Raw genomic sequence first — 21,270 nt, 5'->3', positions numbered from 1 at the left:
TCTGAGTTATAAATAAAAACTGCGTTTTAGCAAATTCAGCAGAGCTCAAAAAGGAATAACTAGACGAAAGTGCCTTTTCAGTGAATTCTTCTGTTTAAGCTCTAACCATTAAATAAAGAAAAAGGAGAATTAAATAAACACAATTCGGAAGTTAAATGAAATAGTTGGACGAAAAGTGCGAATCTCTTTTTTTTTTAAGTCGAACTATCGTCTAACACTAATAGCGATGAGGAAGTCGTTATATGAGCGTAAAATATTGATTCCACCTAACTAAAATCAGTTAAAGTACAATTTTATTTTTAGTAAGAACCTACGATAAACGTTGTGTGAAAATGACGCCAAAAGTCGAAGAATATATTTATTATAGTCTGAAATAATAAAATCGTAACTTTTTTAAAATTATTTTATTAAAAAGAAAACAATAAAGTATTTTCTATAATTACAAATTCTAATACATTTTGTAGGAAGAAAGGCTCATAACTGTTAATCATTACCAAAGCTTTTCTTTTTTATTTTTTTTTTTCTTATTTTAAATGCTTCAATATTTTCTCCCTTTCTTAAAATACGAGTACTTTGCAATGAATCTCCCATTTTCAAATTAAAATTAGCGATTTTTCTTTAATTTGAAAATTTTGTTTATAAAGTGATTTAGACAAACTGACTAGAATTTTTTACTTTATAAGATTATATAAGATAGTTATCCTGGATTTGTTCGAATTTTAATCACTTTTCCTCATAGATAAAAAACAAAATAGCGCACTAGATAATCAAAAAGAAAAGTAAATAACCATTGTGTATTCATTTCCATGCATATTAACGGTATGTAATTAGTTTTTAAAATGTTAAAAAAGCTATTTTTCTTTTACTGATTACGTTAATTTTTTCTGATAAATTATCATTTTATTTTGTAATAAAAACTCTATCGTTGCCTTTTTTTAAAAAAATACTATCTCACTAGATTTTAACTAACTGCATTTTTTTTTAAATAAGTATGCAGAGTATAATTTTTACACATTTATTATTATTATTTATTTCTTTAAAAACAATTAACGATTGGGATTTTTGAATTTCGAGTTTTTGAACAAAGCTGGAGTGCACCTGATGAAAATGCTATTGTGTAAAAATTTGTTGCAGTTTAACAAAGTTAATTTACCTAATATCATTTTAAAATGCTTTAACTTTATATCTGTATCCATTATTTACATCAGAATATTTAGGAAAATCAATGATATCATATCAGAAAATTCATTGAAACAATAAACAGAGTTAAAGTTGTTTTTTTTTTAATTGAATTTATTTTATAAATTTTAAAATTTTAAATGCATTACAAAAAGCATAATTTTTTTTTTTTAAAAAAAAATCTTCTTTATCTGTCATTTTGCTATTTATTAGAAATCTTTAATTGTGAAATAAAGCAAGTCCAGTTTAGAAATTATTAATACTTGTAAACCATTTTTGATAGAAATACGTTGATAACATTAATAACATTTAGTAGCTCTAATATACATATTTGTTTTTAAAAAAGAGCAAAATTTCTCTTGGATGCGAAAAAAATTAGAGGAAAATTGAGAAACAACTTTCTTCCAGAGCTAATTCTCAAACATAGAACGTTTGCTGTTTATAAGAATTATTGGAAGTAAAAGAATAAAAGGCTCTTCAATAGAGGTAAAATCTGAATTTAATTTTTAACTAATAATGTCTTTTTTTAAACAAATATTGTAACAAAATAATGCAAATAGAATTTATAATAATACAAAGCAATGTTCACTACTACTTTTTTGAGTAAACATTCGAAAAAGTTAGAATTCTAAAATAGATTACTCTCTCGTGAACACTTAAAGCGTTTATAACATTATTTTGAGACTTTTTTATACTAAATTATTCATCTAATACTAGAGTTTCCAACAACCAACTTAAGACCTAAGTAGAAGTCCAACGTATTCTCAATACTGGACTTATTATTTTTTTCTGTTTTCTAAGGGTGAATACTTTCCATCAAGATGATAACACTTTAATAATAAGATATAATTTTTTTTAATTATGAGAGTTCTAAATTTATTTTTTAGATTAATGCCTTTTAAACAATAACCTCGTCTATAGAATAATGAGAGGACATCCTGGTACTTCTCAAAATATCTACCTTTTTTTTTTACAGCACATTTAAATTCTTTACCTCGTAATGAACACTGTAATGTCTTCGTATCAAGTAAAATAACCGCTTATATAAGGTTTCATAAAAATTATTTGAAGTTCATTAAAATAAGTTAAATTTAATTAAAACTGAATTAGATCACTGAGGTACAATCCATGGGTTGTACTGATGTGTGGGCGGTGGAAATTGTGGATGTTGTGGAGGAGGTTGATAAACTTGATGCTGTTGATGTAGATACTGCACGGCTGTAGGGGTTCCTGGTGTGGGTGTGTGTGGAGGCGGAGGAGGCGGTTGATAAACCTGTTGCCATACTCCGTCTTGTTGTTGTTGTTGCTGCTGCTGCTTAGCAGATTGTTGCTGTTGTTGTTGCTGTTGTATGTAGTTCAGATAAGTTGAAGGTTTATCGGCCGCTTTGTTCACCGCTCGTAACTGGGCTTGATCACCAGGAGACGAGACACTATTATTGATTGCCTCTAGATCTGTAAATTTAGATGATTATCTGCTATGCAAAAAAGTAGATATAACAATTTTTTGTAAAGCTAATATTTTCATTTTAGTGATCTAAGAAGTTGATATTTTGTGGGTAAAACTATTTTTTTACAAATTGCTTACTTTTTGGTCAATACATGTTATCCTTTAATTCTTGGATTCCTAGTATGTTCGATATAACTGATGCGCGCCCTCATCTGTAATATAATATAATATGTAGCAATAGGCCTTATCAACGGAAGCTATTGCAGTTACCTGATGTAACTATGACTGTGTTAACACGGATTATATACCTTCCTCGAAACATACCTCCTCTCTCTTCTACAAGAAGCATACCTCATATCAGAACCACAAATGAGAGTTTGTATCCGAGCCGAAAAGTTTGGCACACAAAGAATGACAGTGCTAATGTCGAAACACAACAAATCAAGAGTTCTTTTTTTTTTAATTTCTCTTTTAACGTTCCAAGTTTTTAAATTGTTTATCTGATCGAGAATATAAAAATCCAACAAAAAAATAGTGAAGTTTTTTAATCATATTCTGTATAAGATATGACAATAGCTATGCTTTTTTTCTTTACATAATTCTACTATTTAACTACTTATTTTCTGAATAAGTAATTTTCTGTACTTAAAATATGAAAATTAAAAAACATCACTTTTAAATTTAAGAGGAACTTTATCTCTAACCACAAAGTTAGGAGTCTTTTTACGAAGTGGAAAGTACATGCTAACTAAAAGAAATCTCGCAAGATCCATGCTGATAATAGATACAGTTGCATGAGAAAAGAGAAAGCAGATGATACAATAGTTGTTGCCCTTTGAAGTTCAAGCTATTATAATAGTACAATAAGTAGAAATTTTATTATCAAAATTAGAAGTTATACAGGATGTTGCTAAACAGAACCACACGCTTTCCAAATATTTCTAGTTTCGTTATTTTTTTAATGTTAAAGAAATTTATTAACAACAAAATAATCTGTACACATCCGGTAGCTATTCTCAAACTATAGCAACGCACTTGCTAACATATTTCGAAGCAGAGCTGCAATTTCCTCTAGGCTAATGGCTGAGATCTGTTTGTGTGTCGGGAGAGTTTTCTAAAATGTTAACTAACGTTAAGATCAGATATTAGAAAACAGGTTACCGTAGTAAGTTCAGGGCGCATTTTTTTTTTATTTTGATGTGCTACCTTACTTCGTTCTCAACTTCAAAGGTCAAGAAGGTAGGTGATTCCAACAAGATAGTGCCTGAGGATTCGAGCCCTTTGATGTAATCTTCCATAAGTAAATAATCAATGCTAAAACTGCATTTACATATTGTTTTAGAGCTATTTTGTGCCAACTCTGGGGGTACACTAGCCTAAATCAGTTTTACTATTTGGTCCTAGCAAATTATTTCTTCTAAATGTACAGAAACAAAAACATTTCAATATTCTACAGCAAGCGAGAAAACAATAATTAGTGCGATAAAGCAAGATTTTTGCTACTAAATGCACTGAATAGTCAGTTAATTTAGATAATGCCAGTTCTACAGCAAGAGAATTTTGTATACCAGATTAGTTCTGTAAATCAATATTTCCAGAATTCCTTTTCTATTCACTTATGAGAGCCGTGCAGAACATAGACTTTTTGATTGAGGTCATTTTTGTAACTAACGTCCTTTGTTAATCAAACACAACATTCTCTTCGAATTCACATAGAACACGCAAAGTTCATACTCTGCCCTCTCCCAGAATGACAGATTACAATATAACAAAAGACAAATTAACGTTTTTTTTTGGAACGAAAAGCTCACAGATTTTTCGAATAGGACATAAGTGCAGGGTCACTCACAGCATTCTAGAAAATTATAAAGATTTTGTTAACATTTAACATTTTGTTGGTGAACACCAAACGAGTGGGATAGTTTTTACGCAATTCATAATTCAACGAAAGTTTAGGAATTTTGTATTAATTTTAGTTTCAGAATTCGTTATTGTTTTCGTTATGTACGCGGTAGACAAATCTAAAGATAAGAAAACAATTTTTTTTTGTCTAACCCTTCTTTCATAGATTTAGTAAAAATTAAATGAAAACAAAAAGCTCATTCACTTTACATTTGGTTAGCATAAAAATTAAAACTAAATATTCAAAACTCATACTTAAATATCTATTGGTTAACAAGAGATCAGCACGTTGGTTTCGTTGGAGTCTACCTGCCGTTACCCCAGCAACACTCCATAAATAATCATTGGCTACAAATAATAACAGGTAATTAGAATAAATAGCCTTCAAACTTTTCGTGTTTATAAAACTTAATAGAAGAGTGCACTAAAACAGGAGTCTTCAGGCGCCAATGACCTCGAGATATTGACGCGACTTGATTTAAAAAACAAAACATAAAGCTTATTTCTTAAATTTTTGTATTCGCGAAATATTCGTCTAGTTTCGAAATTATAAGTAGTGGGTGAAGAAAACTAAAATGAATAAATAAAAACCTGACCCAGATACATCTAAGTTAAAACCATATATGTATTTTTTAATGAAATTTGAGAAATACTTTTAAAATGCAGACAGAAATATTGTAATGGCAATTAATTAAGCAATTTTTATGCTCAATCTCCTTGATTCCAGATCGCATTTGGCTCACGAAACAATTAACTTATTTTTAATTAAAATATATCATAGCTTGTATATTTTTTCTGTTTTATTTAAATGAACTCACTGTGATAAGATCTGGCCCTCTTAACTTGATCCTGTTGAAGTTTCTCTACCAAATCTGTTAAAAAAAATAATTCTTAACAAAAAGTAAAGTAAATGAAATGAATAAAGCAAAAAAAATAAATAAAAGATAAAATAAAAGTAATTTAATGCCTATTATTTGTTATTTTGTGCAATGGAATTACTTCCAATTACAGATTGGTATCATGAGATAGCAAAACATTATAGTGGCAGAAGGTAGACAATTCCGCTAGTAAGAGAACGATCTCGGTTTCCAATCTAACAACCAGCTCCTACCCACTAATCAATAAGTGAGGCAGGGAGCTCTAGCAATATTGAGGAAGATTAAGACTGGACAAAACACAAGATCATTCTAGTTCGACCATCTTCGCGTTTATTTTTTTCGCCAAGACAACTTTCAAAAGTAATGGTGCTTGATTTTGTTTTTCTCAGACCAGGATTTCCCTACACTAAAAGGATTGGCTTTATCCAAACAAAACTTCTCAGATGCTATCGATAATTCTTTCCCTTTAAATGCCTACGTGTAACTGCATGTAATGCATCTTCTGGCCATTGCGAAACTTCAATGCTCTATTCCAGACGTAGTCTGAATATTTTGTTGAATCGAACTTCCCAGTACATAAGAATACATCGTCTATAATTATTATAATATTGTCCCAACTGAAATAATTTTTTACTGAGGATAACTTAGATAATCAGTGACAGTTACAAGCCTGTAACATTATGTCTCCTGAGCGTTGCATTCTTTTGGCATGTAGATTATAATTTTGTTTCCTTAATAAGCGAAGCTATGGAATGTTACCTACTATCTAATTTCTTTTTTTTCCTCGTACAACATTCTGTTAACACACTTTACTATAAATTTTAATAATCAAATAGAATAAAATCCAAATTAAGCCCAGGAACGAAACCCACGCAAAGTACCCAGCTAGCGAGAGGTGTATGATTAAAAAATAAATACCACAAATTACAAATCTCTAGCACAACGTTGCATTGTATCATCTACTTTCTAAACAATGTAGAAGTACTTTTTTTTTATAACATCTTAATTATGATGTTCTGGTTTAATTTTGGTCAATTCACGGTTTTAAATGATACCCTCACAGCAAGATGCCTAATTGATAATGAGATTATCAATTGGCAAAAATGAGCGCAGATTATCAAGCAATCGTAAAGCTCACATCACTATTAAGAAAACATGATAGTAAGCGAATCAATGGTTCGCTGTTAAATGTAAAATAAATAGAATAAAGCAATTCGACAGACAACTGCCAAACCAGTTTTAATTCAATATTAAACAAAAATTATAAATTTATAGCATGTTTAAAGCTATTCGAAGCAGTTAATTTTGTACACTTGTAGCAGCAATAGTAAATTACTGCTTCTAAACCACACAGACTTGCAACAATATTATACTTGCGCTGATTTTCGTTCGTTGTAGGACGCATATTTATTGTATCCCTCACAGGATTTGGATTTTCATCCTTCACCAAAAGTAAATTAATCAGTTTGGTGCACAGAAATAGATTTCTGAGATGCAATGTAGATGCACACAACAACGGATAAAATCAGCGGTATTATCCACCACTGCGGATCTAACTACATTTTCAATACTATAATAAGTACTAATAATATAAAAAGCGCAATTCTATTTCAAGTACTAAAAATATATGTAGTAAAATGGGCAACCACAAACAACAAATATTTTAATTGAGACTTTGCCCGACTTAGATAATTTTTAATCTTGCTTGACCAATTTCAGGTTAAAACTTGTAGTTTATTTCTTTAACCAGATAAAGCCACTTTGTCTGGTTCTAGGTTCTTGTTATCACTTTCATGACAACGCGCAGTGTAGCAAAATGCATGATTACCATGTTGGATTATTCCAGATAAAATAATCCTTCCACAAACCTAAATCTGGATGATGGTCAGAAGTCTCTCGATTTTTCATTTTTGAACGCACACTTTTTTTGTTATTTTCACATCAATTAAATACTTTATTGGTTTATAAAACACAGAATCAGCTCATTTCCCAACTAACCGTATCTATAATTAGTAATCTAGATTTCCGATACCCATCTAGCTCGCCCACAAAGGTGAGTGCTACGACGCCTGATTATTAATGGAAGTTAGAGATACATGTCATGTAAAATGGCCGACTAATGAATGAAATTTCTTCCAGGCTTTTAGAACTTACAGTACCAGCTTTGAGGTGAAGTCATAAGAATTTAGTATTTCAGTTCAGTGTAACTATCCGAGCAGATAAAATTCCGTTCTGAAGCTGGGTTTTATATCGACAACGAAGGTAATTAGTCAGTGACAATTATTAGTTTTAGTAAGACCAATTTTTCCGAAAAAAAAATCTATATATATATATATATACGAAATGATGTCCGGATATTGAGTAGTCGAACAAAGTCTCAGTAATAGTCCTTCATTTCGGACCAAACCTTCATTTATAAATTCTGATATTAGTTAAACGCTTACAAAAACCTATAAACTGTATCTGGTTCCTTACATCCTGGTATAAATTCTAAATCATTTCTGTATTAAACTTTGTTACAATAAAATTATATCTAATATAGTTTTTTTTTTATAAAAAAAAAAAAATATTAATTTATATAAGGTTATTTGTCTGATAGTTCAACATGATATACACACCACCTTCAAATAATTTTCGATTACTACACTATTGGCATAAAATATTAAGATCTATGTGCATGTTCACATATACTGACCTCGCATTCCCTGCAAATCGTTCGCAGATTCACGCTGTTGTCTCCATTCATCTACAAATAACAACATAATTCACAATCAACGAAACCATTAACTAGAATATTATTCAATAATAGGTAAATGTTGCTATATTGCGCTCCATATGTTGAAGATCCGTAGCAAAATTAAACAAAGAATACAAACAAACAAAACTAAACGATGCTTTTGATGCATTTTTTGTTTTTCTGGAGATAATCTTCCCTTCTTCTGTTGATACAGTTTCCTGATTTTTTTTTTCAAGTAATTTTATTAATCAAAATAGTTTTAATCATAAATGTCTGAAATAAAAAGTCTTTCCATTAAATTTGAAATGAAGAATGTTGAACTGTCAACTGCAGATTATTGTTAAGCTGAAAAGTAACATTAGTTTCTTGATTTGCATAACTTCTTTCTGCCGTCTGGTAAAGCACAACTATATTATGGAGGTAGATGTTGCTGTAATAATTCCTTAAATTCATCTGAAAAATATATAATTAACGATTGCGGCCTTAATAATCCCATTAAAAATCTGCTCTGCAGCTAATTGCAATTGTGAATGAAAAAAGAATATTTTTAGACTAAAAATGCATTTGTAAAAAAAGACATATTTTCAAATTATAAGTATAACTGATTTACTTTCTACATCTCCATCTTACATTAATTTCTGCGTCGATCAAGATTGTTCAAAAGAGGAGGTTACGTCAGTTTCTTTGGCCTAACGAAATTCTATAGGTCTGCTCTTCATACTTTTGTGGGAAACAGATCCAACGCTGTAAAGTAAGCTGCTATTTTCTAGAAGAATTAAAACTAGTACTTTTCTTGTCTTTTTCCCGGAATTGCGTTCTTTTTAGCTTGTAACTATAAGAGTAAAAGAATTAAAAAAAATCAATAAACAAATATAAGTGATTAATTTGCTTCTTTGGTAAAGGCGAAGTCCCTCTGCATATTATTTTAAAGATGAATTGCTAAAAAAATTTATAAAATAGTATATTAACATACATTAAAAAAGTTTTCTCTTCTTAATTCTCGGTCAAAACCAAGTGGTATTTTGCTCCTTTGCTAGAAAAAATTGTAAAGGTTAAAAATATACTCCATCCAACTGTAGTTTCTAAATGAATTATTTACACAAAATCGATTAATGTAATAATTAAAAAAAACAATCAAATTGATAGAGAATAATAATCCAACAATTGGGTTATTCCAGGATGTAAGGAGTTTTCATGCTGTGAAATTCACAATTATAACCAATAATTATATAATTTTCAAGACATTATTTGGATGTTTGTGGATACCATTTTAATTATAGAAATTGAGAATTAAACGAAAAGTTCAAAAGAGTTTGATTAAAATATATGCGTAAACTTTCTATAATTAGAAAAAAAAATACACCTTTTAAAAAATTATTGCAACAATCAAAAACAAACATTGAGAATGTTTGCACTCTATTTTAAACTACTTCTTTTTCCCATTCAAACAAAAACAGCCACTGACAAAAGCAAAAATGAAAAAAGTTAAAAGAAAGATTAAATAAAACAAAATTAAGTAGAATAACAAGTATCTAAAACGTTCTTTAAGAAAGAAAAGTATTTAGAATCTTGACTCGTAGAATGAAATAAATATCAAGAAGTGGCTTGTAAAGCCAGCAATCAAGTAAAAAAATTAACACGCACTTGTGATAATGCAGTTTTAGAATATTTACAGCTTAAAATGTAGATTTTTAACACAGAATTCAATAAAAAAATAAATAAATAAATAAATAAAAACACCTATGATGACACTCAATACTAAAGAATGAATATAGTTCGGCCATTACGCATCACCTGTAAAATTATGTTCTAAGCAAAACAAAATAAAAATAAAAACTAGTTTAATGCCGATATACCACATTCGGTGGCGATCCATTTCTGTTCATCGGAAGTTTTCTCAAAGGCTTAACCATGCGAAGTAGCCACTGAAATTCTTAATAGTTAAACACTGAAGTTGTGGTCAGTCAACTGAAGTATTTTTTACGAAAGAAAGCAAAACTTAAAATTAATAAATAGTTGGCAAGCAAAAAACACTGATACAAATAAGTGCATGCTTATTATAATTGACGGCCCTTAAGCTTCGCAGATACAACTAAAAATGCATTTTTTTTACGTCGATTAAACGCCAATTGAAGGAAACAATGCTGTATATTTAATTAGTAGCCACAATCAAACTATTTAACAATAACTGCACAGTTAAACTGATCTAAGCGAAAACTAGCAAGGTGGGGATTAACAGTAATATAACATACAACTCGAAATAGTTTTGAAGCAGATAAACCACGGAATTCGGCAGAAAATATCATCAAAATATGAAGTATATTTAAATTGTTTGTTTCTTTCAATTCATTTTCAATTTTAATTTTTAATATTTCATTTTATTTATTTAATTGATAGCCGATGTTGGACGCAATCTCATTCATCAGTTGCCTACAAATTTGAACATGTATCAATTGCCGATTGCAACCTTAGGAAATTGAAACCCCCAAAGCTCTTTAATGTATAAAACATTTCGTTATCGTAATGTTACTTAATCAATTTTCTACATTTGTCCAGTCTAAGATCTCTGACTGCCGATCACAAACAAGTTTCAAACCTGCTAGCGTTTAATTGCATTATCTGGCTATAGTTCTCTAACTATCTCTATAATTTGAAGATATTTGAAACTATCATCCCGTCACTCAGGTTTTGAACAATCACAAACCAGTCAGATACCTTTTGGAGATCTTCGAAATACCTAAGGTGATATAAGGCAATCAAAGTGGCAGCGTCAATCGTCACCTGAATATAACCTGAAGGATGTAACCATTGCAAACAGTACTCCTTCGTAACATAACAGAGAGCCGCAGGCAGATTCTGGCTCGTCACACATACTCACTAACGTTTACATACTGCACTTTATAGAAACTGCATTACATTACAAAAATTATTTACCTTTGTAGAATAAACAAAAAAAGATTTTGTTTTTTAGGTAATTTGCACAGTTAATTGCAATTTGTCGCTGCCATTCCATTAAGGACTAATGATTAATTAATTATTAAGCGCCAATAGTTCAGTAATTTTGCCAATTTTTACTTTTTTCTTAAGTTTGGTACTTTAAATGCCTTACAATTTTCTGTTAGTTTGTTCGTTATTATTACATTTCTATTAATACATTGTTTGAACTCTGTTCAACAAGATCTTTCTTCCCTCGCTGAATTGATCTTTATCGAACTAAAACTGGTAGACACTTGATTCATATATTAGTCGTTAGAACGAAAGCTAGCTCTCAATTAAATTCTTGTTTCAGATTCAAAACCGAGATGATGAAAGTTCCACTAAAGAGGTACGAGACATGATGTACGATTGGTACGATCTTAATTCCAAGATTAGGCAATGGACCCAAATAAGTTTTAATAAAGAAAGATACCAAAAAATGTTTTAAAACGTAAGTAAAAGGAATCTGGTACTATTAAAATATCGGCTTCAAAGTTGAACAATGTTGTTAACTATGAGTAAAAAAAAACAAAAAAAAAAACGGTCGAATTTTACCTTGTTGCACTGTCTTACTCCCGTCAGCGGATGCTTGAACTTGTGAGTGTTCTTGGCCTTGTTGTGATTGCTGTTGCGACTGTTGTTGCTGCTGAGTTTGTTGTTGTTGCTGTGCTTGTTGTTGTGACTGTTGTTGTTGAGTAACTTGCTGCTGAGCCTGTTGCTGATTCTGTTGTTGTAATCTCTGCTCCATTCTGAAACATGCTTTTAAGTTAAAAGTGCTTTTCTGGCTTCATCTCTAGGCCTTAGTCTTCGTCCCAGAGTTGTAGTGCTGCATACGATAGAATTCCTTTTAATCCTTAACAAAATTATTAAGTTCTTGCTGAAAAGTTATTGATAAATCAAAACGAAGTTAGATAAATAAATAAGAAAAAATCAAATTAAAACGACAAACAGTTTGTACATATATGAACATTAAAGCGACGAAAAATGAAGCGCATGCATAAAAAAATTTAAGTTAACATAAAGCAATATAAAACATAAAAAGGTTAGTCCCCCCCCGGAAATAATCAGAAGATTCTTTACATCTGCTGCCGATCTGGGCACATTCCGTTATATACGTACTTGGTTATTAGATTATCAATCTACTGCTAAATATTTATTGATCCTCCATCATCCTTCCTGACAGACTTAAATTGCAATAATTAAGTTCCAATGTCAGTCACACAAGTTCTTGACGAAAAAACGCAGTACGAAAAACAATCAATGTTTTCAGGAAGTAGAGCTATTAGTAAGAAAATTCAATAAAGAAAGCACATGTCGCAGACACAAATCAAAATAAAGAATAACGTTTAGAATGTGTCATCGCCGGAAAATATTTCTCCTGTGAAATACAAAACTGAGAATATTTCTACTGTATGAAATAAATCATTAGTAGATCCATTGTTTAAAAATGATTCAAAAAAGAAATGGCTTAAAAGCCGGTGTCACCTTTTAACAATTCATCACCTCAAAACCATAATGCTTCCTTAAAAATCTATATTCTCAAATTCCTTTTTTTCATCGAAAATAGAAATTCATTTTTAGATTAGTTTGATACGGTTCTATCAATACGTAGAAATCATAATATTAAACATAACTGTAATATCAGCAATGAAATCGTAAAAGGAAACAAACAGAAAGATTCTCCATAACAATTAATTCAAAACGAAAACATGAGTACTCGTGTTTACTCGTTGTTTTGGGTATATGCATTACGGCAATAAAGGCTATAAAAATGAAAAGATGGTAGATATCGTTGAATGGACGTTTCCCAACAGTAAAAACTGAATAAATGCAGCAGCAGTTAACATTCAAAAAAGAAACAACTTAATAAATATGATATCGTAAGAATATCGATTTAAACTAGTTCCTGACAATCTAGACAACATATATACATATATATTTATATACAAATACCTGCAAAATAATTTAATTAAATTCAAAATTATAAATTAAACTCAGTAAGCAAGAAAGAAGGAACAAAGTAAAATAAATCTTTCATTACTTTTAATATTGATATATTGCTTAAAAACTAGGATATTGATTAGACTTACCCAACTCCTTTCCGCAGGCTGTGCGAATTTGTATGAGAGAGATTGGCATGATGTGGAGGTGGTGGAGCACTCTGAAAGTAAAACAAAAACAATATACGTCATTGACGCCTCTGTGAAGGTTAAGCCAGACAGGACATTTGAACACCCATGGCACTAAACATTATGGGAGGCGTATCTCATACGGCATTAAGAACCCCTTGCGAACACTATGCTGTGATCAGTTGTTAGCACTGTTTCATTCTATTTAATGCCCGCTAATTATTTCTAGAAATGATTTTTGTCATTGTGAAATAATAATTTTACAGGAAAAGGGAAATATCTCTTTAATTTAAGAGCAAGTTGGTCGTCCCAACTTAAGATAACAGTAGGATATATTCACCTGGAATTGATTCTGTTCTCCTTCATATCTCCTCTTTTGTCCTTGTTGTGGAGCAGGTTGGACAGTAGATTGCACTGATACTGTTGGCTGATGTTGATTAGTTGAAGCTTGTTGTGTTGTCTGCGCCTGTGCAGTGAGTTGTGTCAGTTGGGGTAGTGACTGTAGAGGTTGTACACAAATTTATAATTAATATTTGTACAGACTCGCATACTTTTTTTTATAATCAACTAATGCTTAGGATAAACTGCCAGAAAATATATTTAAGCTGCATAGATCGCTGCATTGCTAATAGCTGATTAGCAATAGAAATCGCTATATTCTAAACTCACTTCTCTCCAATTAATTTATCGTTTTCATAATATCATTACGAGGCTGTCGTGGATGATAGGTCACTCATGGAATTTATTTCAGTATCAAAAGAGAGTGTGATACATTTTGTAACTTTAACAAACCTGAGACAAAGCCTGATGAGACGAGAGAAGACCGGCTGCAGCAGCTGACGAGGATGTCACTTGTGTTTGCGCTGCTAACAGTTGTTGCTGCTGTTGCGTCAAACCAACACTCTGCAACTTAAAATTCAAATTTTATGTTATTATACGAAAAGTATTGAAAGTTTTAGGGCAGACAATCAATCAGCTTAATTTATTATACTAGGTATGATCCCAATCTTACGCACAAAAATTATTTTGAAATTAATGTGAAAGCGGGATTCCAAAAGGTTTTATGTAAGCTTTCAAAAGAACATTCAAACAAGTATCCATAATTGCTGTAACCCTAACTCATCATATTGTGGTGCTACTTCCAATGTTTTTCTGACGCAGCTATTGCTAAAGGTTAGTTTTTAATAAAGTTAAATATAGTCCTTGTAATGTTGAAATTCTGACTTCTACATTTATATAAATATGTATAACAAATGAACAAAAAAGTAAGGTACAGATAGCATTTATTTGTATCTTACGCTTTTTTTTAGCAAGTATGTACTCAATAGAAACATTTCACGGTAGATAATAGTATTCGTTTATTTTAATAGTGTGATGTAAATAATGTTTGCAAGCAATAAGTGCAGATGGTGTATGTATATACAACCTAAAATCATTCGTTCGAATGCAAGGTTTGTTTGTATAAATGCAAGAAATTATACGTTCATTATGCTCCTACCGATAGATATTTCTTAATTTTTCGTTTGTTTTGGGTTTAAATAGTTTAATTATATAAGTCGAGTACTGATTAAAAATATTCATTAAAATAAAGAAAAATTATTTTAATGTTCAAGGATCTCAGTGCTTAAACACAATTACTTTCTGTAAAAAGATAAATATTTTAGGGAAAAAATGTGAAGTTCGAAAACCCTTGATTTGTTAAGGATGATTTTTTTAAACAGCCAGGTGATTATACTTTAGGATAATGATTACGTTTTAGCCCATTACAGAATTTAAATAACGTTTTGTAAAGCAATGAACGGCAAAAGATAGGAACTTTAGTATGGTGATTTTATTAGAGCTAAAAAAACGAAAATTATTAAACCGGATGCATTAGCAATTAAAGGGTTACCAACCTCAATTAATCCATGCAAAACAAACTAATAAAATAAAAACCATAACAATACGCATACTTAAAAAGCGGATCAAGTGGATCAAAAGCAATGAGAAAAAAAAAAACGTCCAAGAATGCTGACAAACATCTTTTTTATGTGGGATATCGGGTCAAAAGAATCGGGCAAGAAATGGCAAAAATGACTTTACAAGGCCGGATTGAATACCTACCTGCTGCTGTGCGACTTGTTGCGCTATAATTAGCTGTTGCTGTTGGGCGGCTGCAGCAGCTGCATGATGCAGATGGTGTGGTGAGTTAGTTGCTGCAGCAGCAGTACCAAATTGCAATGCTGCAGCCGCTGCCCCTGGAAGTTGGGTCAATAGTTGTTGTTGCACAGGCATCAGGACCTGCTGGTGGCCGAGCAGGGCTCCAGCTGCACCCGCCACTGAACCACCCAACTGCACCTGCACCGGGTCCTTTTCCATTAGAAGTTTTTTTTTTTTGTTTAAATTATTCGGAAGTAAAATGAGAATAAGGCATGGAAGAAGTAACAATAGAGCAAGCTCTAACAAGGACAATAGCGTAAAATTGAATTGTTTGAAGCTATTTTTAAAACTGTTCAGCGTCAGAAAATAAACATGTGATTCACTCAGGAGTAAATACAAAAAAAATATGCTGAGACCATATAAGCACACTTGGAACAAAGGGCGGATAATTTCTTCACTCTAAGGAAGAGTAATTCAGATAATTCAATCTGAATGATCAAACAACATTACCCCTGAATATTGGTTCCTATATTGGTTTCTCTTTTAGGAGGTAATTTAGATGTTATTTGATTTAAAGATACATACATTTTGTATTAAAGATACATTTAATAAACAAAGTGCTCTTCTTGTTATACATGTTTATAGATAATAGTGCTTGGCAAAATCCAAGTCTAGCAAGCTTAGACTTCTTCGTTTCAAGAGGAAAGTTAAAAAAGAAATCCATGGAATCATTAAGAATGAAGACTAACGGAGATGAAAGCTAAAGATGAATTTAAAAACCTATTTTAGTTTCGTCAAGTGGAACCAGACATTTTGCAAGAACGAACCTGAATGGCATAAATGTACGTCCCATAATGAGATGGGTTAGCTGGACATAAAATGGTTCTCTTGGTGTCTGTAACTGGATAGCAACAGCAATAAATATGGAGTAGAAGAGGCTAGAATTCGCGAAGGTGTGATAGACAGAATATTATGTATGTCTCAAGTATATATTGGTAAACATTTATTTGCAGCTTGGAAATGGACAGAAATTTTCACATGAGTTTGTAAGATAAACCTAACATTTCCTTTTTTTTTTCTTGAGTGTAAAGCTACCTTTTTTACTCAAAATGTAACTTGTTTAAATAATTTATTACAAGATATAACATGATTTCGACTGACTTGCTATACGCATTGTGCATTAATTAAATAGACCAACCACAAAGATTAATACATTTTGAAGAGAACACTTAGTTTCAGTTAAAGTGACGATAACTTCAAATTTTTAAAGTTAAATAATTCCGTCTAAAGCGTATGGTCTCCACTCTTTCAGGTTTAATCCACTGTAAATTATTAGGTCTATTTTGTTTATTTAGGATATATCGTGATTGCTTGACCAAGAGAAAAAGGTTTTATCACGTAATTATTTTGTAAAAACCTTTCTATAAAGTGCCAAAACTATAGATACCATACTTGGAAACGTTAAAAAAAAAAATCATCAAACATCTTTTATTTTCGAATGAAGTTGAGGAACTTTACTTTCCTCCTCTATCATGGAAAATTACTGCAATCTAAACTTTAAAGTGGATTTTTAGTAAAGACGCGTAAAAAAGAGGGATAGTTTCTAAAAAATGATTACTTATAATTAAACCAACCACGTTTTGAACTATTTGAACCGCATTAAATTTTAAATTATGTCTGAAGATATACTTAGTGACGATTTATTCTTGAATTTCTATCTATAAGGTAGCTCATGCCTCAGTTTTAGAATCATTAACCATTAACACGCGCGATACAAACATTCTTCTAACCTGTTGCATATGTAACTGCGGTTGAATGTGTTGAATAACATGTTGAATTTGTCCTGTTTGTGGATTTACAATTTGCACAATTTGTGGAATTGCAGCCGTCGCTGTTTGCTGTGGTTGAGTTAGCTGTGGAGGAGCGAGACCTCCTCCCGTGGATACTGGGGATGCTGCCGCGGCTAACATCGGCTGGCTAGCTCTGAGGGCTGCTGCAGTTGCTGCTGCTTGATGATGTAGTGTAGGCCGAAGTCCTGTAGCAGCTCCCGCTTGACCATATTGTACTAACATCACCTGTAATTATTTTCATGGGATAAAATGCACTTTAGGCTATAATTCTCGGCGATCAAGCATATTTCTCAAGACTGACCTGATGTCCTGCAGTGGGGTCAGCGGCTGCGGCAGCTGCTGCAGCTCCGCTCAATACCGGTCTTACAATATTTGGGTATGCTAATACCATCTGGCCGTTACTTGTTTGCATATACTGAAAAAAAGGAAATTATTAAGGAAATTAATTCTGATATACTCGTATTCTGTAATCTGTATGTCATTCAATGTGTGAGTAAGAATTAAATATAAATAATAATTCTGTAATTTTGGAGCTTTCTGTATTTAATTCTAATGTTAATAATGCTATTTTAGAAAATTTTCGTCACTCTTCAAACGGTACACTTTCAAATAAAGATAAATATTTCGAATCGTTATAATTTGTCATGAAAAAATAGTATTAATTTTAAATTGTATTAGGATTTCAGCCGTCAATGATAATTTTAAAATAATTTGTAAAGTTTGGAAAGTAATTTTTTCTAAGACTAAGGCAACAAATTTTAGGCAAAACCCTAGTTATTCCTTGTTTTGGACTTTGCAGCTTTCCAGTGTCAGAAGGTTTGAAACTGTGTGTTCGTTGCAAATTAATAAGTATTGTATATAACATATGTTGTAAAGTGTGGTTCACGATAAACTAGGATATGTGCTAAACCAAGTACTTGCATACATCAACTATTTATGCAAGCGCAATGTGTTTTGAGTGAGTTAAAAAGAGCTTTCCAGGGTAAATGTCGTAAGAACAACCTAAGATCCTAAATGAATGGTCTTCCCTATCTCATATCGGTTGTTAAAAACCAAAAGAAGATAGAACTTTAGTGGAGAATTAAAATTTTATCGTTATAAAAATGCATCACTAACTTGTACTGGATAGGAAGCTTGTATTATATGAGGCTGTTGAGCAAGTAGGGACCCAGGAGGGATTACTTGCTGTTGTTGAGGTATCAGAGCCGCTGGCTGAGGTAACAGAGATCCTTGTTGGCTTACAAAGACCTGTGAATATTTTAGAATTTTAGCAAAGTAGCGAAGCTTGGACAAAATTCCTCAAGATCTCCTATGTTACCTGTCTTGGTTGTTGCACTTGTAATGTGTGCTGAGCATGTGGTGGTGAAGGTCTACCAGCGTCTCCAGCAGGCAACATTCCACCAGCAGCATGTTCTCCACTAGCAGAACCTTGTGGTAAAGGTGTAGCACTGGTACCGCTACTACCAATTAGTACTGCTCCACTTCCGCCAACAGTACTCACTTGAACACTAGTGGCACTACTGTTTCCGTTCTGAGCGTTCGAAGCAACCTGAATTACAATTACATTAATGAAAGCTTAAATTCATTGTAATAACTCTAAATTTTTAAATAATTAATTGCAACATGTCTGTTTTTTTCTTAACTGCACTATGTAAAATTTTTCTTTTTTATATACTTTCTACATTCAGTCAATGCTAACATAAGCTTGTGAAAATTACTAGGCGATTTTAAAAATTGTTGAGCTGAATCAAGGAAAAGGGAATTTGAAGCTAAATTAAAAAGGGAGAAAGAAAAAGAGAAGCTTTAACGCCACAAACTCCAGACCTGGTAGCCTCTGATTATCACCTCTTCTGCTACAAAGCTCACTTTTTACTTAGTGAGAAATTTATAAAGACAAAGGATTGTTTGGAGTTATTTCTACACCGCATCTGAGGGGGCAGGCAAATGTAGGCTAATAGGTGAGTACCAGTTGATGTAAATGAAGAGCAATATTTAAGGTATGTTTGAAATCGAAGAGATGAGTAAAAAAACACATGTAATTCCCATACTAGACCGAAAAGAAACTAACCAACGCTACAAACCTCTCGCCAAACCGCTTGACAAACTATCGAAACTCAACCTGAATAGCAAAAAGGCCTCCTTTCTGTTACTGATACCTATTTGGTCATTCGGCATTGAAGTATCGGGATCGACTAAAAGTTCCAACTCTCTTCGCACCCAGACATTAAAGTCAAAAATACTACGAAAACTTCTGAACGCTCCGTTTTATGTTTCTTACCTCACAAGCCATAACGATCTCAGAAACCCTTTCGTTACAAGATCTTACGAAAACTCGTTTCTTAAAATTTTATTCCTCTACAGCAATTCATCCTTAACCTCTAATCGAACATCTATCTTCTTCCGCAATATCAGTAATCCTCCAAGAAGATTGCCTCGCGATTTACTCTCATCATAAGAGTAGTAAAGTACTATACATTTTCATGATGAGTGACACCACTGGGTGCCTTTTCCGATCAATATTCCTGATATTGTTATCTTATGAATTACAATTACTTGTTGCAACTGTTATTTTAATGTAGCAGACTTTTATTGCATTCTTGAAAATACTGCAATTTTTCCTAGAAACATTCAATAATTTAATACTATAAAGAATAATTACCTGTAAAAGGTTTTTATTAACCTGTAGCTGATGTTGTTGATCAGGAAGTGTGGTTGAAGTATTCACCGTCTGGCCACTCAACACAACTATATAAAATAAATTTCTTAATGAATATAATAATTATGGAAACTAACTTTTAAAAACTAAATTGGTGAATAGGGTTTACTCTGAGGAGGATGTAGTTGTACACTTTGAGTTGGTAACGGTGCTGGGGGCGGCTGTTGAAGCTGTGGAGGGGGCGCTGGAGGAGGACCTTGTTGGGTAACTGGAGGTGGTTGTTGCAATAACTGTTCTTTCTGAAATGCCCACTCTTGCTGAACTGTTTCAATAAGATTGAAAGCTAATTGTCTACCAGCTTGCAAAACCTCATATCGAGAATGTCTTTAAAAAAAAAAGAAAAGTTAATTAGGTTAGACGAAAAATTGCAATAGAAGTACAAATTTAAATTTTAAAAAAATTACTTCAAGTGAAACCAACTTTTCTATTAGAGATTTAGAGGAGTGATATTTACTATTATAATACGGGTATAAAGTAACTCACTCTAACTTCAAAACTAATAATCTAAAAGTAAAAAATAAGTAATATTTAAAATACATGTAAAAGTCAAACGTACTCAACGCAAATATGTAACGGTTCAATTGATTCATGTCCATTCGCTTCTATATAACCTGAGTCCTTTCCTCTAAGTGTGACCACGGCACCAGTTTCCTTTGTTATGTAGAGTAAGTTGGCACCACCAGGACCAAGCACTTTGCCTCTCACGTCAAAACTGGGCGGTGCTGCCTCCAAACCTATCAGCACCTTCTCCTGGACATGTAGCGTCTACTTAATTTATGAAATAACACTATGTCACCACTCAGAATCCTACCTAGATTTTCAATCCAACGGTCACTCATGCGTTCCAAGGAAGTTTTGCTTCAGGGTGATACATTAATATAACTAATGCTCAAACTTACCCGGTATTTTGGCTGATCCATTTTCATTTGGGATGTTTTTCGATAACCGAATTTCCCCCTAAAAATATATACCATACATCTACTGTCAAATGTCTAATCAGTTTCTACTAAAAATTATATTTTTTACGCCACAAAACTAATAAGCAAGAATCAGCGTTAAGAAATGTACCTGTCGAAAAAGCTCTAAGAACTCCACTATTTAAGTGAGAGATATAACTAATGGGTTAAAATTTCACTTAATATAAACTGCTTTTTAAGTACGATACTTGTAACTAATTTGCAAATCCAAACAGCTACCGTCAAATAAACTGAAATGCGACATATAAATTATACACTTTTAAGCCAAAAAAATAAAAAATGAGGGAGTCACACCACACCTCACTACAGAAACGACCAAGATATAAACAACAATGAAAAA

General features: G+C 32.0%; 2 protein-coding genes across 27 annotated transcripts in view; one reads left to right on the top strand and one right to left on the bottom strand.

The window, feature by feature from the left end:
* LOC141447935 (uncharacterized) overlaps positions 1-19,447 on the top strand; it is a 26,423-nt gene extending 6,976 nt beyond the window's left edge. Inside the window, exons 5-8 of one of the 5 annotated variants that reach the window (XM_074115901.1) lie at positions 11,433-11,570; positions 14,000-15,937; positions 16,033-16,340; positions 17,273-17,762. In XM_074115901.1, coding sequence (XP_073972002.1) covers positions 11,433-11,449 — 17 coding nt within the window. In that variant the 3' untranslated portion in view covers positions 11,450-11,570; positions 14,000-15,937; positions 16,033-16,340; positions 17,273-17,762. Of the gene's footprint in view, positions 1-7,545; positions 7,669-11,432; positions 11,571-13,999; positions 15,938-16,032; positions 16,341-17,272; positions 17,763-18,958 lie in introns of those variants that run through there. The other 4 variants (XM_074115902.1, XM_074115900.1, XM_074115899.1 and 1 more) reach the window with 4 other exon arrangements.
* Positions 956-21,270, bottom strand: LOC141447931 (uncharacterized). 22 transcript variants are annotated; one of them, XM_074115878.1, is made up of 18 exons: positions 21,022-21,270; positions 20,853-20,910; positions 20,510-20,703; positions 20,063-20,277; positions 19,897-19,982; positions 18,556-18,786; positions 18,354-18,485; positions 17,539-17,652; positions 17,178-17,462; positions 15,352-15,597; positions 14,041-14,157; positions 13,589-13,747; positions 13,210-13,280; positions 11,675-11,868; positions 8,102-8,152; positions 5,347-5,400; positions 4,784-4,876; positions 956-2,631 (listed from the first exon to the last, which is right to left on the bottom strand). In XM_074115878.1, exons 2-18 carry the CDS (start codon positions 20,877-20,879, stop codon positions 2,291-2,293), a joined length of 2,610 nt encoding a protein of 869 aa, XP_073971979.1. In that variant the 5' UTR covers positions 20,880-20,910; positions 21,022-21,270; the 3' UTR covers positions 956-2,290. The 22 variants fall into 22 exon arrangements, with proteins under 22 accessions (XP_073971979.1, XP_073971973.1, XP_073971977.1 ...); XM_074115893.1 differs by adding an exon at positions 2,765-2,838 and having other exon boundaries at positions 2,411-2,631; positions 20,853-21,270; XM_074115872.1 differs by having other exon boundaries at positions 20,853-21,270.

The sequence above is a fragment of the Rhodnius prolixus genome, unplaced genomic scaffold (assembly GCF_049639745.1).
Source record: "Rhodnius prolixus isolate KJV_2025 unplaced genomic scaffold, Rpr scaffold_13, whole genome shotgun sequence".
Taxonomy (NCBI): Eukaryota; Metazoa; Arthropoda; class Insecta; order Hemiptera; family Reduviidae; genus Rhodnius; species Rhodnius prolixus.
This window is presented reverse-complemented; position numbering and strand designations above follow the sequence as displayed.